The sequence below is a fragment of the Leptonotus elevatus genome, chromosome 17 (assembly GCF_054856555.1).
Source record: "Leptonotus elevatus isolate MCC_2025b chromosome 17, RoL_Lele_1.0, whole genome shotgun sequence".
Lineage (NCBI taxonomy): Eukaryota > Metazoa > Chordata > Actinopteri > Syngnathiformes > Syngnathidae > Leptonotus > Leptonotus elevatus.
Genome location: NC_141255.1, coordinates 12,257,883 through 12,276,971, shown reverse-complemented (window position 1 = coordinate 12,276,971; position 19,089 = coordinate 12,257,883). Strand labels below are relative to the sequence as shown.

The 19,089-nt window shown below is 46.9% G+C and overlaps 4 protein-coding genes across 7 annotated transcripts; 2 read left to right on the top strand and 2 right to left on the bottom strand.

Moving 5' to 3' along the window:
* Positions 1-129: 129 nt before the first annotated feature.
* Positions 130-988, top strand: LOC147159935 (C-type natriuretic peptide 2-like). The gene is made up of 2 exons (XM_086060363.1): positions 130-302; positions 702-988. The coding sequence occupies exons 1-2, from the start codon at positions 201-203 to the stop codon at positions 969-971; spliced, it is 372 nt and encodes a 123-aa protein (XP_085916489.1). The 5' UTR covers positions 130-200; the 3' UTR covers positions 972-988.
* A 554-nt stretch (positions 989-1,542) lies between these two features.
* On the top strand, positions 1,543-2,281 carry LOC147159934 (stress-associated endoplasmic reticulum protein 1). Its single transcript, XM_086060364.1, has 3 exons — positions 1,543-1,772; positions 1,899-1,974; positions 2,045-2,281. Exons 1-3 carry the CDS (start codon positions 1,689-1,691, stop codon positions 2,083-2,085), a joined length of 201 nt encoding a protein of 66 aa, XP_085916490.1. The 5' UTR covers positions 1,543-1,688; the 3' UTR covers positions 2,086-2,281.
* Positions 2,282-2,361: 80 nt separating this feature from the next.
* Positions 2,362-11,843, bottom strand: camta2 (calmodulin binding transcription activator 2). Of its 4 annotated transcripts, none has more exons than XM_086060357.1 (26): positions 11,769-11,843; positions 11,187-11,280; positions 11,021-11,109; positions 10,579-10,646; positions 10,376-10,511; positions 10,225-10,296; positions 9,969-10,116; positions 9,773-9,901; positions 9,373-9,556; positions 8,119-8,857; positions 7,527-7,997; positions 7,202-7,328; positions 6,993-7,127; positions 6,734-6,924; positions 6,489-6,670; positions 5,182-5,260; positions 4,899-5,100; positions 4,703-4,822; positions 4,113-4,243; positions 3,867-4,039; positions 3,559-3,763; positions 3,411-3,482; positions 3,224-3,244; positions 2,774-2,964; positions 2,616-2,690; positions 2,362-2,554 (listed from the first exon to the last, which is right to left on the bottom strand). In XM_086060357.1, exons 2-26 carry the CDS (start codon positions 11,221-11,223, stop codon positions 2,500-2,502), a joined length of 4,032 nt encoding a protein of 1,343 aa, XP_085916483.1. In that variant the 5' UTR covers positions 11,224-11,280; positions 11,769-11,843; the 3' UTR covers positions 2,362-2,499. The 4 variants fall into 4 exon arrangements, with proteins under 4 accessions (XP_085916483.1, XP_085916485.1, XP_085916484.1 ...); XM_086060359.1 differs by having other exon boundaries at positions 4,119-4,243; XM_086060358.1 differs by having other exon boundaries at positions 11,683-11,797.
* Positions 11,844-12,509: 666 nt separating this feature from the next.
* Positions 12,510-19,080, bottom strand: plod3 (procollagen-lysine, 2-oxoglutarate 5-dioxygenase 3). Its single transcript, XM_086058890.1, has 19 exons — positions 18,872-19,080; positions 17,937-18,028; positions 17,724-17,860; positions 17,489-17,652; positions 17,000-17,112; positions 16,846-16,909; positions 16,663-16,760; positions 16,395-16,496; positions 15,867-15,998; positions 14,856-14,977; positions 14,680-14,784; positions 14,472-14,597; positions 14,245-14,386; positions 14,055-14,168; positions 13,895-13,966; positions 13,707-13,811; positions 13,460-13,606; positions 13,229-13,354; positions 12,510-13,142 (listed from the first exon to the last, which is right to left on the bottom strand). Exons 1-19 carry the CDS (start codon positions 18,993-18,995, stop codon positions 12,987-12,989), a joined length of 2,241 nt encoding a protein of 746 aa, XP_085915016.1. The 5' UTR covers positions 18,996-19,080; the 3' UTR covers positions 12,510-12,986.
* Positions 19,081-19,089: the final 9 nt, after the last annotated feature.

The following is a 19,089-nucleotide window of genomic DNA, read 5'->3' as shown; positions in this document are numbered from 1 at the left end:
TGCTATAAAAGGCCGTCCGGGACCTTGGGTCCTCAGACGCGTCCCGACTGGGAGGAACTTTTTTTGGGCTCGGGGAAGACTTTCTATCGATTAGCTAACGACGACCGACACGATCTCTGTCGGGATCTTGGGACAGGCAAAGAAACGACAACCGAGTGGTAGATTCCGGCCAATCACAGCGCAGCGTTACTGACCTGAAAATGGATGCCTCAGCCGCCTCCTTCCTCTCTCTCCTGGTCCTCATCTTCATCCTCACACTTGCCGCCGAGGCCAGGCCGCCGCCTCAGAGCCGCGATGTCAAGGTCAGTCCAGGTCCAAATGGTCTTCCATCATCTGCCAATACAGATTGTTAGTGTCCTGTCATGACATGATCACTTACAAAGAAATGAAGTCTCCATTTTATTGGTAGTGAAACAATCAAAACTGCATAAATAAAATGATTTCAATTCCCTGCAGATTGGCTGGTTCCTATACAGCAAATGATCATCGTTATCTTGAAAAATACTTAATTCCCATTACAGTAGAGGTCATTGGAAAATGTCTCTGAATCCAAAGTTTGAGAACTCTTCTCTATCACTATGAGCAAGCCTAACAATGTCAGATCTACCAGTGCACCATGCTGCTACAAAAAATAAACAAAAAATCACTAATTCATTCCAAGTAAGCAAATTTATCAATTGTGCGCTTGCTTGTGTCTTCAGGCCATGACTGCTCTGTTTGGATCGCGGCTCTCCTCTCTCCTCATGGCCCCTCCGCCCCAGTCTGAGGGTTCAGCAGAAGGCCCGGTGGTCCCCCCTAGACAAGAAGAGGAGGCGACAGTGGCGGCGGGGGGCTCACGGTTCCTCGTGGATGTCCTGCGGCGGCACGCCAAGATGAGGCGGCGCGGGGGAAAGTGGACGTCACTTGGAGGACGAGGGTGCTTCGGCTTGAAGATGGATCGTATCGGGGCCGTCAGCCGACTTGGATGCTGAACTCTGACATGCTACCTCTGACCCCTGGCAAAGGCTGCTGGAAGACTGTATGTGTTACTTGACAAGCATGTGTTAAATATGTGCAATTGTGTGTTGGCAAGTTGTACGATGACAACATTCCATAACTGGATGCAAATGTGTTTGTGTGTGAACCTGAATTAAAGAAATCTCCTTTGTTCATTCAATTCATCAATTTCTAATGGCTCCACTTTTGTCGTAATTGACCCCATTGGTTGATTCTGATGATGCCATTTATTTGTTCCCACCCTTGTCCTCATTAGGATACATTTTCACCTCAAACCAACTGGCGCATACCAGTGTTGAAAACCAATTTCCATTATGTCCAACTTTGACACATGGTCTAACTAACCCATGCCTCAATTAATGCTTGTCCTCAAGAGTAAAATTCCACCTTGAGGTACTTGACAGTCGTATTAAGGTATTTGGTGCACTGCTGTTACGTTTCATCAAACAAAAAGAAAAACATCCATCATGTAATTCTTTCACCTTTGCTAAGTTATTGAAACGCCGTCCAGCAGGTGGCGGTTTAAGCTCTTGAATCGCCTTCGTGCCGCGAAGAAACCCCAGCGTGTCACGTGACGAGCTGGGCTCCGTCTGGCTGCGGCTAAGAGTTAGCATCGAACGCGAGGAAAAGCGCCTGTTTTCGGCACCAATCCGCGTCGTCGTCGCTCTCCCGTCCCGGTCTCACCCACAACCATGTCGGCGGTGCAGCGAATGAAAGTGGCTAACGAGCGACACAGCAAGACCATCACGCAGCGGGGCCACGTTCAGAAAACCTCGGTTAGTACCGACAGCTAAGATACACAGCTAATCGGGCTTACTGTATTTGATCTCTGTGTTGAAAATATCATTTACGGCAAGGAGCTGCTTACGTTACGAAATGACTGCGGGACTTTTGCCTTGCAGCGACCGGTCAACGAGGAGAAGTCTCCGGTGGGTCCGTGGCTTCTGGCGCTCTTCGTCTTCGTGGTTTGTGGATCAGGTGAGTTCAAACTTCATACAGACATCATCACTCGGTTTTCAGCTATAACGTGTGTTTATGTGTTTTGCAGCCATCTTCCAAATCATCCAGAGTATCAGACAGGGCATGTAATGAGCGGTTCCCCGGACCTTGTTGACACATATACACTGTACTCGTTTAGTCATTGTTTAGTTTGTTTTCATTGTTGATCAGATATTGATGATTGTTTTTGTTTTTTTATACATACAAAGCATGTGAACTACACATCCCACAATGCTTTGCTTTGTTGATGTTCAAAGTGTGTCTGAATTAAAGCCGATATTTTCTCTACATGCCTCCTTTGTCGGTGGCGTCATGCAAAACAGGCGATCACAGTTCAGTTCATTAAGACTCACTTGCAGTCATAAATAACAGTATTTTAAAAGTCCCGTGTATTATATGTATAGATACATGCGTATCAACATGTCAATATTAACAGAGATGGACATATGCCTCCATGTGCTCCCTGCCCGGGAACTACATTCGTCGGGATGCCGAGTGGTGGATTTACGTGGTCAGGCCTCTTCTCTCAAGTTCCCGGTTCTGCTTCAGCTCCTTGATCCTGCACCAACACAAGTGTCAAATCACTGGCTCGTCAATTAGCGTATGTGAGAGTGTGTTACCGGTGCCTGCAGCGTCTCAGGAACCTCATGATCTTGCGTGCCGCCTGGTCCTGTTTCTTGGTCAGGAAGGTCCCCCTGGCAGACAGAGTGAGCTCACAATTAACACTGGGTAGGCTGACTCGCACACATGATTAATGCCGCCCGCGACGTGCGTTTACTTGAGTTTGGGGTTGTGGCCTGCGCCACCCGGGCCTTGTTTGAGCCTCTCGTACTCCTTGTAGCTGCGGTAGTACTGCTGGATGAGCACAGCCGCGCGCCGACTCTGCTGGAAGCGCTTCTGCTCGTAATATGAGCGAAACTTGGACTGGATCAAGATGGCCGCCTGGGTCATCTTCTTGTACAGGGCGTACTGTGGAGGCAGGGCCAAGGAGGAAGAGACATGTTAAGGGTATTACCTTTTTCCTGCCTAAATACAAACAGGCAGGCAGGCAGGCAGGCACACGGTAGCATTATGTGCTTAAACTATTTTCTGCGTAAATGGGTTGTTTATTCTCAATTTTCCGGTTCTTTCTAGTTCGGTTGCATCGTCCAGTGTACGATGGGCTTCTCAATTACACACACACACTGACACACACACACACACACACATCTACTGTTCACCTAATTACCTTGAGAGCTATCCATGTTAGCTAGCCAGAAAGAGAGGTAGAGAAACAGCAGTTAAGTGTTAGTGAAGCACAAACTAGGGCTGGGTGATATGTCCTTGCAAGACTTAATTTGTCAGAAGTAGAAACAGTAATTTTATGACGTTAAAAAGATGGAAAACCCATAAAAAAAGCACATAATTACACATACCTGTTTATATTTGCGATAGCATCGCTGAATGACGGCCGCAGCCATGTCCTGCTGCTCCTTCAACCTGCGACCCTGCACATATGCAAACAAACAGGCAATGAGCATGAGGCTCAGAAGAGGTCAATACAAGCCAACGTAAAAAGCTCACTTTGTATCTCCGGAAAGCATTCTGGATGATCCTGGCGGCCTCGTACAGCTCCCTCTGCTCGCCATCCGTCAAGGTCAACAGGGCAAAGTCACGCTCCATCCGACCGTTGGCCGACGCGTTCAGAAACTCGGCCCACGCCTCGGAGGAGGGCGGCCGCAGCCTCTGGAGGGCCAACGCGCTGAGGGGCGAGGGGGGGCAAACCCGCCTGCGTAGATGGAGATCGCGCTTATGGACAAGTTGTACGCTGCCAACTTAAAGCCCAATTTTGCAGAGAAATCACAGGAATGTGGCACAGTGTAGCGGGCTACCTGGGCAAGGACTGCGTGTGGGCGTCCACCGTGTCCAGGTAAGTTGTCAGCCAGGTGTCCTGGACGTCCTGCCTCTCACGGAGCAACGACTCAGCCCCCCTGGCAAAGTCCTCGTGTTTGATTCGCTCCGGCGTCGCCTCGACGATTTGCTCCGCCAGCGTCGCCATGTCAACCTATCGAACGGGAGGCCAGAGAGTAAACACGCGTCGCCATGGCAACAGACACTTGTGCGGCATGTGGCAGTACCACCACCTCCTCTTCCTCATCCTCTTCCTCATTCTCCACGTTGTCGCTGTAGCTCAGAAGCTGCTCTGCCAGCGTGGGGGGGAGGCGGGGCGACGCAGGGCCTTCGCTCGTACACGCCGAGAGGGTTAAAGCTGCAAGAAGCGCGAGTGAGAACGACAGGCCAGCCAAGACGTCATCTACAGCGGACCATCGCCACTTCACTTTTTATTTTTTCTAAAGAGTCATTTGCATTATTTGAAAAACGAATGTATCTGTGCATCACGGAGTCAAAAACAAGATATGATGGTTAGGAAAGTAGTAATTGGTATGTTAATAGGGTGCGAAATGGCGACAGAATTCTGGTGCATATTTTTGGAAACCAAATAATCTGTAACACATCTATTTATTTATTTATTATTTTTTTAGGTAAGATCCATTTGTGTTTATACTTCAAGCTATGATTCAAAAATCTTACAAATAAATGTCTTACAGATGATTTAAAAAAAAAAAGAGAAACGGCACCAGAAATGTGCATGTATATAAATATTAGGGTTATAATGGAAAGACTCATTATTTACCGCATCTTTGCTGTATTGTTCATCAAATATTACCTGCGTGCGACTCCTCCACAGGCAAGGATGACGACGAGGATGGGGACGAGGGGGAGGTGTCCATGGGGGCGGCCGAACATTGGGAGGGGGACGATGGGAGGCTGCTGGAGGAGCTGAGGCCTGCGGGGTGAGGCGCAAGTTAAGGTCACGTTAAGATCCAAAGGGTGGTTACGACGGTGACAGGTGTGCGCGTCACCTGTGTCCGGGCTCGTTGAGACGGGCGAGGCGGCGGCGTGCGTGTGTAGTTCCTCCAGAGCGGCGGCCAGACAGGTATGTCCTCGCGAACGCGCCACGGCCAGCGGGAGGCGGCCCAGCGAGTCCGGGATGCCAAGAGCGACACCGCTCCAGCCGTACAGGAGCTCCGCCGCCCTCCGGTGGCCCAGAGCGCACGCCCACATCTGAAACACAGGTAACCATGGCAACACAGCGTTTTAACCAGGAGTCTGAACCAACTGGCTGATGATCGGAGCAAGTAATACCAGCGGCGTGCATGAGAAGTGGTCCACATTGAGAGGGTCAACTTCCTGTTCCAGGTCCAAACTGTCGCTGTGTATACGCCTACAAAACACCACAGTGGTATAACGTACGGGTTTTAAATGCGGCTAGCAGAGCATTTACATTATCACAAGTCCTATGAAAATGTATTGCATTAATTCTGCACTTTTTCAAAAAAATTGCCTAATTAAAACTGCATTTGCTTACTTTTATTTAGATACTAATCATTAAATAAATGGTTGATCATTATTAACCCAAAAATCAACAAATGCTTTGGTTGTTTTAATAAGTAATTGGTTTACTTTATTCTAATTTCATCATGAAGACAATAAAAAACGGCAAAGATTTCATTTATACACGAATTAATTTATTTTTATTAATTTATCTTGTTAAATTGATTGATCGTTTTAATATTTGTAGATTATTATTATTATTTTTTACCAATGTGCTATTTATTTGGACAAATATTTGGTTAATAAGTGGTAACTAATTGCATTTTAACGACAATGAATAATGAAAGTAAATTTGACTTGTACATATTTAATGTGTATTTTATCAATTTCAAATTTTTGTATTTTGTTTTTATTTGATCTCATCTCATTGGTTAATTTATTAATTGTAAATAATATGCATTTTACATTTTTGAAATGGGTTTATTTCAAATGTATTTATTAATGCTTGTTCACTTTTAGCCATTTATCTTAAACGTTGAATAATTAGTTGATTATAAATAAATAAAATAATGTTTTTATTTAGTTAAATAATAGGTACTAAAAGGTTTAAAACTGGGTGTATTATTTTATAAGTAAAATAAACTTGGACATTAATTAAAAAAAAAAAAAAGTTATCTTGTAAAATAATTGAATTTTAAATACATAAAAATTTTATATATTTTTTTACTTTTTTGTGTGTAATTTTCTTTTTATTGGGGAAGAGCAATTCAATCATTCTCAATGTTTATTTACAGCATCATTCCCTTCATTTTTAAAAAATACAAAACCTACCAAGATGCAAAAGAACAGAAAAGATAAAAAAGGTAAAATAAAAAAGGCTTACTTAACACACAAATAGAGAAGGTAAAATGTCTTACAATCACTAAAACTTTTTTTTTAATGGAATAACTGATTAAGAATAATTTTTCGCTTCTAAATTTAAAAATAAAAACAAATTATTTCATGAACATAATTTTTTTTTGTTCTTTCTGGCCCATCCGTCCGGTTTCAAAATCAAATGAGACCTTTGAGCACAAACGTTCGGCCACTCCTGCGTGAACGTTTGTATGTACACGTACCTCCAGGTGATCAGCGTGTGTATCAGGTGCGTGTAACCCTGTGCGGCGGCCAGATGGAGCAGCGTCATCCCGCGGTGACGTGGCGAGTGCTGAAGCCGCTCGTCGTCGCCTCCGCTCCACCGCACTCCTCTCATCATCCTCTCGCACACGCGCACGATCCTCCTCTCGAACCACTGGGACGACTGGCACGCGCACACAGTTAGACGGCGGCAACGTTGTCACGGCCGCGGCTCGGGCCTTCTCACCTGCTCGCGGTCCTCTGCCGTGTGCGGAGTAGGGGCCGCAGTGGCGGCCATTTGGCTGGCATGTTGCTGCCGCTGTTGTTGATGTTGCTGATGATGATGTTGTCGTTGCGCTAGGTCTCGGGCCGCCATGGCCGCCATCCTGCGCTCCATCTGCTCCAGGCGTTCCAGGATGGACACCCTGAATTGATTGTCTGGAGAACAAGAACAGTTTAGCGGTCACTCCATTAGATTAGAATAGATCAAATAATGGAACACAGACCGTCCAATGAGAGCCAGTCGAGCTGAGAGCTAGGCAGCGAGCTGGCATTCCTGGCGCGGTACTCAAATAGAACCGACGATGACACGGAACCCCCGGACTCTACGACCTGAAGACACACCAGACCGGCCTCGTGGGCTGTGACGAGAAAACCAAATGTTCCAGTTAGGATTTGTGTGCGTACATGCGAATGTTTGTGTGCGTGCGTGTACCAGGACAGTAGCAGCGCAGCACACCAGGCTGGATCAGTGAAGCCGGGACAGCGCTCTGATCAAACACGCATGAGTATCGACCAGACTGCTCACTCCACGGTCCTGTGATCAATACTTTCACCCCACCCTACAAAATACGCACAGAAATTTGTACTTCACTAGAATATTAATTTTCCAGTTTTTTCTTTTTACCTCACATCTTACACTTTCTACTTTGAACACCTTGGAAGCTTGAGGAAAGTTAAATCAATACTTCTACATTTACCAATCTTATTTTACAAAAGTATCTGGGCTTCTACAAAAGCGGGTTGTAGTTGCGGGTTACCTCGGGATACGACCACTCCGGCGAGAAGTCTGTGATGGTGGCGAGTGGCGACGAAGATGGCAGCGGGTGAGGAAAGGGCAGGAAGGATGTGGAGGGGGAGGGCTGCGGGGGCACCATGTAGCGAATCCCGGCCGAGAAGATGGCCGGGCCGGGGGCCGGGTCGACGGGAGTGGAGGGAGGCGGCGCCGACTCAGGGTTGACCTCCACCGTGATGAGGTCCGAGATAAGGTCCGGGAACTGGCTGTCGAAAGAGATTTCCAGCTCCTCCGGTTCCTGCTGCGTGTCCATAGGAGGGGGGTCGGCATCGTGGTCCGGTCCGTTGACCTGCTTCACCTGCAGGGTGGGCGGCGCCTGGATGGAGGTTTCCATGGTGACATCATGGGGGTTGGGCGTGTCCGTGGGGGTAGGCAGGTGACCGTAGGGCTGCTCCTGTGATGTGGTGCCACTTCCTGGTGTTAACGACTGGCTGGGCTGCACCACACAGACACGTTGTCATGGTGATTACGCAAAATTGACTCAAATTTGTACTCTTAAGGCTGGTGATAGTTTTTTGTAAACTCCAATTGGTTGCCCAGCACTAACTGGTCCTCACCTGCAGCAGCTTTACGGGAGGCGTTAAGATTCGAGTGTCATGTCCCTGTTCATTCTCCTCGCGGTCATCTCCCACCGTCTCTGCCGGCACCTCAACAGCTCCCAGCTCCAGACAGAGTGGGAGGAGGGACGGCGCCACCGAGGAAGTAGGCGACAGGAGGAAGGAGGGCGGAAGCGAGGTCGTGTCCTTCCTGTCCGTCTCGCAGGAGGACGACGAGAGCGACGAGGGAGGGGAGATGGATGACGGCGGCGTGGACGTGGGGGAGAGTGCCAGAGAGGAGGGGGAGAGCGGCGAGGAGGAGGAGCAGATGATGGGAGGAAGGGGCCCGCCGTATGTCTGGCCCTGCTTGGGGGAGTTCAGGAATGAGTCGGGGTCAAAAGCGGGTGGGAGGAAAGGCGGGGGGAGAGAGGGTGAGGAGAAAGATAAGGGAGGGGAGGCTGAGGAGGAGGGAGTAAGGAGTAGGCCTCCTATGACGGGGGAGGGAAGGAGGGTGAGGGAGAGGGTGTGGCGCACAGGAGCGGGCAGGGAGGGCGTTGTCGGGGAGGGCGGGCAGGGTGAGGGGGGCTTGCCATGGGGAGGGAGTGGGGGCGAGAGAAGTAATTGGCTGGAACGGGTGAGCACCATGCTCTCTTTGGGGGGATCCTCCCCGCCGCCCCTGGAGATGGGGGTGGTGGTCGCCATTACGATGACGGCGTTGTGCGGCAGCGCCACGGTGGTCAGTGGGGGGGACGCGGCCGAGCTGCGGAAGCACAAGTTTGGGATTCAGCACTGCTTATTTTTCAAATTCTGTTCATTTTCTGTTTGTTTTCAGAGCAGATTTTCTAGTTTTTGTTGATTTAGTTTGATTGATTTATTTATTTTTGTTTTAGTGTTAGTTAATCTATAATATTGGGTATTTGTCAGGTGCGAGATTAAAAAAGGTCACAAAAATTAAACCTCAACAAAAGTTGCCATTAAAAAAAAATTACTCAGGAGTCAGGACATAAACACAAAAACCAACAGACAAAAAATTTATAGAAAGACAATAGAAATATCAGTAGGTGGCAGTATTGAGCCATAAATGAGATTTGCCAATTGACAATGAACACCACAAAAGAAGAACAAGGAATAAATGACAACACTATAATACTGTTGAGTTTCTAATTAATTTTTTTTGTTTGGTAAAGCATTAATTGCATTTCACATTTCAACGGGCGCAATGAATTCAACTTGCAGTGTAATATTTCAATAATAATAATAATAAACCCCACTTACGTGGAGGCGGGGCCAGGAGGGGAGGCGGGGCTGCCCTGAGCTTGGAGCTGGGGAAGTTTGGCGTCACCCCCGCCGCCCCCCAACTCCCCCGTCTCTGAGGACAGCGGCGAGGAAGATGACGGGGGCAGCTTGGGGGAGATGATCCGGTGCTTGGTGCTGTTGCAGCTGTGGGGAATGTTCCCTCCTGACACACACACACACACACACACACACACACACACACACACACACACACACACACACACACACACACACACACACACACACACACACACACACACACACACACACACACACACACACACACACACACACACACACACACACACACACACACACACGATGTTAGAGTGACTGTGTTTACACATTTTCCACTTCCTTGTCTTGTCTAGCGTGTTACCCTGGCTGCCGTTGCAGAGACAGGCGTGCGTGCGTGGCTGCGGTTTGGTTCTCTGGCGCTCTAGGATGAGTTGCACCAAATCCTCGATGCTGAAATCGCCGCTCCCACCAGAACATTTCATGCTGTGAACTGAAGTACACACATGCGCACTTATGTCGTGTACTACTCTAATGTGCGTGCGTGTGTGTACACTTACACATGGGCTTGAGCTGACCCAGCAAGTCGTCGCGGCTCCATTTCACGCTGTCGTGGCGACTGGTCACAGCGCACAGCAGCGGACTGCATTTGCCAGAATCCTCCAGGGAGGGCACGTTCAGGTAATGGACCAGCACAATGTCTGGGTTCTTTTAAAATGCAAAGAGAACAACTGTATATTCACACGTGTGTCTTAATGAGACGATGGCTCAATAAATGTTGGAAAACATTGTTTACATATGCGTTTGTGTGTTTACCTGCAGCAGCCAGTAACACCGCCGGTGGAATGTTGGCACAATGGCGGAATGGACGTAGTTACCGTAGAGACACTGCAAGCAGAGTTAGCGACATGCTCCACTGACATTGCCATACTCGTGAGTGCGCTTCACTGGGGGTGCTGCTGCTCACCTCCATGCCCTGCACCTTCAACTTCATGTGGTCCTCTCGGGTATCCTTCCCATCCTTGCGTTTCTTCCAACAGTAGCCATCCTTCCTGTACTTAACCTTCTTTCTGTTGTAGAGGATGATGCTGCCATTCTTTGGCCTGAAACGGTGCATGGTTAGCAGAGTGCACCATCTTTGCGCGCGTGTGTGTGTGTGTATGTGTGTACCTGGTTTTCAGGGTGCAGGAGAGCCACTCGTCATGCTTATCAAAGCTTACCAGATAAGACGCAATCTCCTGCATATGCACACACACACACACACACACACACACACACACACATGCGCACAGGCTTCGACATGAAAAATACAGTAGGGACCCTAGTTACAAATAAAATGCATTTTAGAAGTCTATAACGTCAGTATTTTCCCCTCCTGTGATTGGTTGATCAAAACAAGCAAAGTTAAACTCTTATAATATTATATATTTACAATATTTTTATACAATTGTGATGTAATTATGATGGCATTAAGAGGTGGATTAAGTCCCCAAACAGTCACCTCGAAACTGGCTTATACAACAGTCAGGTAGTAAATCCAAATTTTTGCAAGTCAAATGTTTGTTAGTAGCGTAATGTCTGTGCTAGTTAGTTCTAATAAGCACACACTGACCTCATTAGTGTTCCATCTCAGGCGCTCGTTTGGAAGACAGGACGAGCGAGGGAGGCACTCCAGCAGCTTGTTCCTCTGTCCTTTACTCTCTGACACACACACACAATCCATCTAAACTTGATATTCCCATGTACAGGGTTACCATAGCAACAGAGCTGACACCGACCAGTGTGACCTGTGGAAACCATCTCCTTGTTGCTCATGGCGACGAGTCCATGCAGGGTGGTCTCACACGACGCACAGCCACCTACACTGACCAACTACACGCACACACATGCAGGTTGAACTCACAGTGGCCAACTATGGGAAAACACAGTTCCTTGTTGCCTAGCAACCACCGTAAAAGGGAGCCTCTGCTCGTGAAGGCCTCAGTTAGACCGGGCACTCGTCTTGCTGCTTTCGCGACTGCCTGTGGATCTCCTACCGGCTACAAGCCGTGGCACTCCCGGAGGCAAACTATTATTTTGCTATTTATTTAAATAAGTGTTATCTGTCACATAACATAACGTAACATAGCTCAACTAAACCAACAGGCGTTGTTTCGCGTCAAAGTGGTCAAATGGGAATAATATTTATCTTTAGCTGCTCATATAGCCCAGCTGTGCTAGCCATGCTAACAGCACTGGCTTGACGCCATCGGAAAAAGCTGAGGGGAACTTTACCTCCTAGTGTGGCGGTGCTGACGCTAATCTGGGGACGATCGTCACTAACTGCGGTTCGACACAAACACCTCCACAAACTACTTTACCTTCCGCCTTCAGCCCGGCCGCCATCTTCCTTTCCTCTGACGTCTTTGCGCCGAGACCGTAATGCCCAGTAGGAATGGTTTTACCGTAATAACGGCTGAACATGCGCGGGCAAATTTGTCAACGGTAGAGGTCCTGGAAGGCTTGAAGCTTGGTTTGATTTAATAAAAGTAATGGCCCTTTGTAATACAACACTTAAAAAAAACCAGCATGAATAAATAAGATGTTAAGAATTAAACAATTTGTACATCCTGAGTTAATTCTGGTGTGCGCAATTTGGCCACTAGGCGGCAGTATAATACAGCCGCATAACTTACAATATTTAGAAAAATATTTAATGTCAGTTTTAGAGCAAATCCGAATTCGTTTTTGTGAATATATATATATATATATTTAAAAAGTCACGTTAATAATGAATTAACGCAGAGTAATCATACTATTAATTTTGACCATAGATTATCCTTTAGCGTGACAGAGGATGCCGCGCCATTTTAAATTATGCAAGTAATTAATTGATTAGAAAAAGGAGGATGAGCGTGTGCAGTGGATCAAAAAATGTTGAAGACGTCCTTAAATGTCAAAAGAACTAACACGGTGGTCTTCAAATTTGACACAAATGTCAGAGGAAGGCATGAGGATGAGGGTTAAAATACATGATATATAATGAGCACTAAAATTTATCTAAATGTGCCTGTATGGGTTTTCATTGTGTTTGTTTGCTTCGCTAAAAAAGAAACAGAAAATACATTTTAAGTCTGTACTTTATTTGTATAGCACTTTTCTTTACACCGTTACAACAACACGGCTCACATTCTCACTGGTCAGTGGTGCTCTTGATCCAATACAATTGGGATAAAATCACAAGAGCTTGGAGTATTTTCATTTTGTCTAAAAATTCTTAAAAGTTAATACATTCACTTTTAAATAATTTAAAGCAGTTTATACAAAGCCAAGCATGGAGGTGGATCCTTTCTTTGTCAAATATAAATAGTCCACGGAAGAGCCCCACTTACATGACCACGGTTAAAAGGAAATTCAACACTTAAATCTTGTTCACTCTTTCTAAAATGCCTTAAAAGTCACATGCACACACAGTGTGTTGGAGTTTCAAGAAAAAGGCACAACTGTGACAAAACGATCCCATAAAAAAATAGAAAATTCCCTCCAAAATGCTAGAGAAGTGAAATCCCGGAGCTCCTTATGTTTCTCCTTTCACAGGTCTAGGGGTCGACAAAGGACACCATGATGTACCTGGTTCCGCTGGTGGTGGGCAGACCCTCGTGGTAGTGCGTCAGGCGGCCGGGGTGCATGAAGGACCAGCCCTTCCTGGGTGACTCCACATTGCAGTCGTAACGCAGGAACCGGCAACCTCCGCCCTGACACACGCACACAAATCAGTTGGTCAAGCCTGGAGGTGAGCTAAACTAAGCTAAGCTGATGCCAACATGGTCAGCACAAGTACCTGGTAGTCAATGTTCTTGTTGTTGAGGGCGATGTTGATGGTGAACGTGGACGAGTCGTGATGTGGCCGCAAAGACGGCTGCTCGTCGGGACGGTAGCGCACCACGAAATTCATTATAGCTTGAGCCTGCATGTGGCACAAGAAATCAAGGAAATCTTTATAGTGTTAAATAATTTGTAGGAGAGTCAGAACAGGTTTGTTAAGACTCTAAAGAGTCAACGTCGCTCGTACCTTAGGCGAGTATCCGGGATAGAGTTTTTCCGTGATGGGCGATATGTACTCTTTAAGAAACTTGAGCCATTCTTTCTCAAATCCAATTTGATTCATGTGGATGTCCACAGTGGGAACATTCTCGTAGCCGCCGGCCAGACGCTCGTCCTGCGTGACACATGCACACAAAGAGCCAGCGCCATATATCACCTTCGACCATCTTGTGAAGTCTGGCGCGTGGATTCGTGACGAGGCCGTGGGGGTTTACCTTGTGTTTGCCGCCGGACCATTCGCCGCAGTCTTCCATGGTCTCCACTAGGTGGTCGCACATTTTTTCCGAAAAGGCCGGGAACCAGTACACGTCCGGACACGGCTGTACCAGCACAAAAATGGTCCACAGAATAATTAATAATAATAATAATAAATAAACAAATAAATAAAACAATGGCCATTAACCTGCTCCACAAAGCTCTTAGGGTCCTCAAAGATCTTGGAGTAGTTCACATTGACGTACTTGGCCCTCCAGTCCTGCCATAGGACAAACAATTAGTGACAATTACACAAACCAGCGAATATTGAGGTGCTTGTGTGAAGTGTTTGTGTCTGTTAAGGGCACCAGAGGGTTGTCAAAGATCTGCCACATGTCTGGGTGCAGCCTGGACGTGTTGAAGTTGTTGGATGACACCAGACGGCCAAACTCGTCACGATTGGACACGAACATGAACACTCCCTGTCGGTGGGTAGGATACATTGAGGGTTATGTTTCCAGTTGTATTATTTTTTTTCCAGCAAGCAATGACAGCTACCTGCTCTCGAACCCTCCGACAGAACGCCATGTCCGGGTCCAAGTTGGGGTCCTCGTACAGATTGAGTTTGGACAGTTTGGATCGCAGCACGCTGCCTTTGATCAGATAGGCCTGGGACATGTATGGAACGTTCCACAGGCCGCTGCCAACACACACACACGCGAGCAGGGTAAGTGATCGAGTGGGCCGGGTGGCTGAGAGGGGGCGAGATGGTCACAGAGACTCACATCCGCTTCCCTTGAACGATCTCGATGTAGTCTTCCGATCTGGAGTAGAAGCCTTCAGCGCTCAGCGCGCCCCAGAAGTTGCTCCACAGCTTCCCGGGTTTGGATAGCATGGGTGCGATGACAGACCTGGAAAACATTCCGGCATTCGTTCAACGGGAATAATAATATTAATAATATCCTGGCTAAACCAAGCACATTTCACGCTTACTTGTTCTCCTCCATGAGAATCCTCAGGATGTCAGGGTTGGTCAAAACAACATCCGAGTCGATGCTGAAGTAGTATTCGCAACGGGAATCTTTCCGACACGCCTTCCTACGGACATGCACAGTGGCAAGCTCAGCTTCGGAAGCAGCCAAGCTCGCCGTGACTGGTCGTGCACTCACACAGCCATCTTGCGAGCCTGGTCCTCCTTCAGGTTCTCCTCGGGTCCAACCAGCACGGCGTCGGGAAACAGAGAACGGTGACGCTGCCAGAACTCGTGAATGTGGCGCTCGTGGTACACCACCTGCCAACGGGGAAACACATTTTGCTAATTGTGCAAGAAAAATATAAATACTATTGAAGTGAATGCAGATGCTTTTCAAACTTAACACATCCTTCCATATTTTGATACTTATTCAAGGACATTCAATTTTATTTATTTATTTACCTCTTTACGATAAAATTAACATCACAAATTCAAACCATTACAACTTTAAAGGGATATTTGACTCATTGAGCCATTTTCAGCACAAAAGTTAATATTTTTGTCCAGAATTCATTCGTTATCTTCATTATTTTTCATGTACAATTACACTTTTAAAAACGATTTTTCCACTTGCAGTCGACTGAAGACGACATTAGCTGTGCTGAAGAAGTAGGTAACAACAAATCATGGCTCAGTTTGCAAACCCAGAAAACAGGTGAGCAATGATTGGTCGTTACCAATTTCCTCAGCACAGGTGATGTCATCTTCAGTTGACAGCAAGTAGATCAATTCGTTTTTAAAGGTATTAATTGTACATGAAAAATAACAAAGTTATCAAATTAATTCTTGACAAAATATTAACTTTTTACTGCTGAAAATGGCTGAACGAGTCAAGTATCCCTTTAAAAAATTTCCGCTCTTCAGGACATCTTTTATTCGATTTTTCACATTTCAGATTTTCACATCAAAGTTCCCAAATTACAAGACACTTTACACATTTACCTTACTCTTCCGCATTTCTAGACCAATTTAAACCCTTGCAGCCTCAGCTCACTGAGGACATTTGCTTTCCATTCTCATCTTATATTTTTTGCTATACGTTAGCATGTCAGCTAGCTCTTCAGCATTGCCAACCACTTTTTTTACAAAAAACACATTCTCTATATTCATCAAAACGAGCGGTTCAGAAGCTACTCCACAGACTCACGTTGTTATGGATGAAGAGGTGGAGGCGTGATAGAGGGTAGTTGAGTGTGGTCAGCCGCTCGAGGAAGTCTTCCATGAAGGGCGTGGCGTGATGGATGAACACGGCCACGTGCACCAGCGGCATGTCCTGGTCCTGAAATCACACACACACACACACACACACACACACACACACACACACACACACACACACACACACACACACACACACACACACACACACACACACACACACACACACACACACACACACACACACACACACACACACACACACACACACACACACACACACACACACACACACACACACACACACACACACACACACACACACACACACACACACACACACACACACACACACACACACACACACACACACACACACACACACACACACACACACACACACACACACACACACACACACACACACACACACACACACACACACACACACACACACAAAAAAAATCTTGATATGGTCCTTTCGCACATAAAGCAGCAGTAGCGGCGGCTTACACACGTCAGTTTCATCAAAGAAAAGTAGGTTGTCGTCACAGTTGCCACAACCCTCCTCGTATGTCCATGCTGTTGGGACGTAGTTGGCCAGATAGTTGAGTTGCAGCTGCAGAGCACGAGTGACATCACGGTTTATTGGTCTCAAAATTATTATGATTTTACAAGATGTATCTTAGTTCATTTATCTATGACAGTGAGATAAAGTGAGATACAACAATGATATCTACTTTGTGAAAATGTTCTTTGGTGGTGAAAGTGTTGAGCAAACCTACCTTGGTGGGTCCGTTGCCGTGAATGACAACAGGAAGTGTGTCGTAGGCAACGTTCCTCACGCGGACCCTGGCCCTCTCAAACTTGAGGACGACTTCATCTGGCAAAACCGACATCGAGAATCCAGTGAGCGTAATGAGTAACAGCTCGCTTTATAACACAACTGACAGTTAGCGAGGTCTCACCAACGGCGCCGTTGAGGTTCTGGAAGATTCTGGAGCGGTGGTCCAGCGAGATGTTGAATTTGGTCTGAAGGTGAGAAAAAGAAGAAAAAAAAGCAACAGTTTCAAAATAGAACGCGCTAATGACGTCACTGTGGGAGACCGGACGCCATTTTACCCGCTGCTTCTGGTCCAAGTAGATTTTTGTGTAGAAGAGCTGGTCATCGTCGTTGTCTTTTAACTTCCACTGCTGGACTATGGTGCTGACATCCGGTGCGAAGCCGATGAACCCTGACGAATTTGCAATGAAGTTAATTTTTGGTTACTTCTGGCAGAGAGGATTCACAATGTGCTTCACAAAATCAAAAACCATCACATTTACAATTCTAGTCTGCATACGGTACATAAACCAACATAATATGACAATAATAAGTTAAATGGAAAAAGTTAGACTCCAATGTCAAAAAGGTTAAGAACACCTGGCTTAGACTATATAAGCACTGGGACCACTTCTTGAACCAATCAGATTTCAAATTCGACTCAGAATAACATCAGCATTTTTCCGTCAAACCCATTCTAGCCAAGTCTGAGAAGCAAAACAAGAGCCAGCAAAAATCCTGAAATGAGCCTAAAGCTTCTCAACAATGACCAAGTGGTGCTCTCCTACCTCCTGAGTTGAGGTAGCGTTTCCCAGAATGCACGGTGGGGTACTTGGAAGCCAGCCTCTGGTCCGGCCAGCAGAAGCCCTCGGCAGAGAACACCACGCGGTGTCCCAGCCGCGAGAACTTGTACAGGAGTTCCTCAGGACCCGAAGCAAATACGACATCGTAGCTGAAAGTCGAGACAAAGGGGTTTCACTTGAAAACCGGGCCAGTGCCTTGAAACAGCAAGGTGGGCGTTACCTGTCCACGAACAAGACCACCAGGTCCTCCTGCTGAGAGTGTTTGAGCAGCTCCTTTTTCAGCCAGCGCACCTTTTGCCCACCGCCCACCGTACGAGCAATGTCGCCCCCTTTCCACTCTTCCCCCAGGCCTAGAACCTGACCCCCAGCATCACCATCATTAACCATCAAATGACGATGATCATCATCATCATCGTGGTCGTCACTGGGTTACCTTCACAGTGTAGTTGAACTCTCTGGCCGTCTTCATGAAGCGCACAAAGCCGTCTGTCTCCTCCGTTGCAGCTGTGATGACCAGGAGATTCTCTGCATACACACACATGCATGTTGTAAATTTCCAGAAGAAGGAATTCCACACTGAGGTGGGAAAAAGTGTGGAAGGACGAGTACTCAGGACCGTTTAAAACAATGCAATTTGTAGTCGTTCCCGTGAACACAGTCTTTTGCTAGCCTAGCCTCCCTCACTTAATCCCTTGAGACCTGGGCATCCAACCAGAGGGAGAATTATATATTGTATAATGCATTCTAGAGCCAAAGAAGCTGACCCTTTATCGCCTCCATTCAATGTGGTTGCTCAGCAGCAAAATGCCACCAGATGGTGCAAAGGCAGTATTGTATTTTTATATTATACATGGCTTGGGTCTAAACACGAAAACAGTGAATCGTTATGTTTTTTCACGAATAATAGATGATAAATTATCTTGCAGTGGTGGCGAAGTTCGGTCCTCGAGAGCCCCTAAAGAGCCTGTTTCCATGTCTCCCTCCTTCAGCCCAGCTGAATCTAATGATCAGCTAATCAACAAGTTTTGCAGAAGCCTGATAACGATCCTGATCATGAATCAGATGTGTTAGTGGAAAGAAACATGGAAAACAGGCTGGATAGGGGCTCTCGAGGACCGAACTTGGCCACCCGATTTATACGAATATGCAAGCTAGGGGTTCACTGTAGCGCCACCTGGTGGAGAGTCAAGAGTGACTCATAAGAGTTGAAGCAAGTGGAAAACGACAATATGAAGTAAGTTACAGCGACGTAAGATGCGCGGAAAGCGTTTAGTGGGAGAGGGCAAGAAGCAGGAAAAGTGTGGAAAGACTTCAGTAGAGCACGGCGGTCCGCCTGGTCCGCCTGGAGACCCTCCAGAGCGGCCTTACCTGGCGAGAGGCTCCGCGGTTGAACCCCGGAGGAAGCGTGGAGTATTACGCCGAGTGTTAGCAAGCCGAGAAGCCAAGAAGACATGGCAGCGGCCATTTGTCGATGTAAACGACTTCGTTCCATCGCAAATTACTCCACTTCTCTGCACTCCTCTCCTCTCCCACTTTCGCAGCTCTGACGGAAGCCTGATGAAATCTCGCGAGGACAACTATCCCAG

What these genes read in the sequence shown, in the direction of transcription:
- LOC147159935 (XM_086060363.1), top strand. Translation starts at nt 201, where the DNA reads ATGGATGCCTCAGCCGCCTCCTTCCTCTCTCTCCTGGTCCTCATCTTC. An exon ending in CTCAGAGCCGCGATGTCAAG is followed by an intron (nt 303 to 701) that starts GTCAGTCCAGGT and finishes TTGTGTCTTCAG; the next exon opens with GCCATGACTGCTCTGTTTGG.
- LOC147159934 (XM_086060364.1), top strand. Translation starts at nt 1,689, where the DNA reads ATGTCGGCGGTGCAGCGAATGAAAGTGGCTAACGAGCGACACAGCAAG. An exon ending in GCCACGTTCAGAAAACCTCG is followed by an intron (nt 1,773 to 1,898) that starts GTTAGTACCGAC and finishes TTTGCCTTGCAG; the next exon opens with CGACCGGTCAACGAGGAGAA. An exon ending in CTTCGTGGTTTGTGGATCAG is followed by an intron (nt 1,975 to 2,044) that starts GTGAGTTCAAAC and finishes TGTGTTTTGCAG; the next exon opens with CCATCTTCCAAATCATCCAG.
- camta2 (XM_086060357.1), bottom strand. Translation starts at nt 11,223, where the DNA reads ATGAGCAACAAGGAGATGGTTTCCACAGGTCACACTG. An exon ending in GGTGTTACTGGCTGCTGCAG is followed by an intron (nt 10,117 to 10,224) that starts GTAAACACACAA and finishes GCATTTTAAAAG; the next exon opens with AACCCAGACATTGTGCTGGT. An exon ending in GCTATCGCAAATATAAACAG is followed by an intron (nt 3,245 to 3,410) that starts GTATGTGTAATT and finishes CTTTCTGGCTAG; the next exon opens with CTAACATGGATAGCTCTCAA.
- plod3 (XM_086058890.1), bottom strand. Translation starts at nt 18,995, where the DNA reads ATGGAACGAAGTCGTTTACATCGACAAATGGCCGCTGCCATGTCTTCT. An exon ending in ACGGCAACGGACCCACCAAG is followed by an intron (nt 16,497 to 16,662) that starts GTAGGTTTGCTC and finishes CGTGCTCTGCAG; the next exon opens with CTGCAACTCAACTATCTGGC. An exon ending in AGATCTTTGACAACCCTCTG is followed by an intron (nt 13,967 to 14,054) that starts GTGCCCTTAACA and finishes GTCCTATGGCAG; the next exon opens with GACTGGAGGGCCAAGTACGT.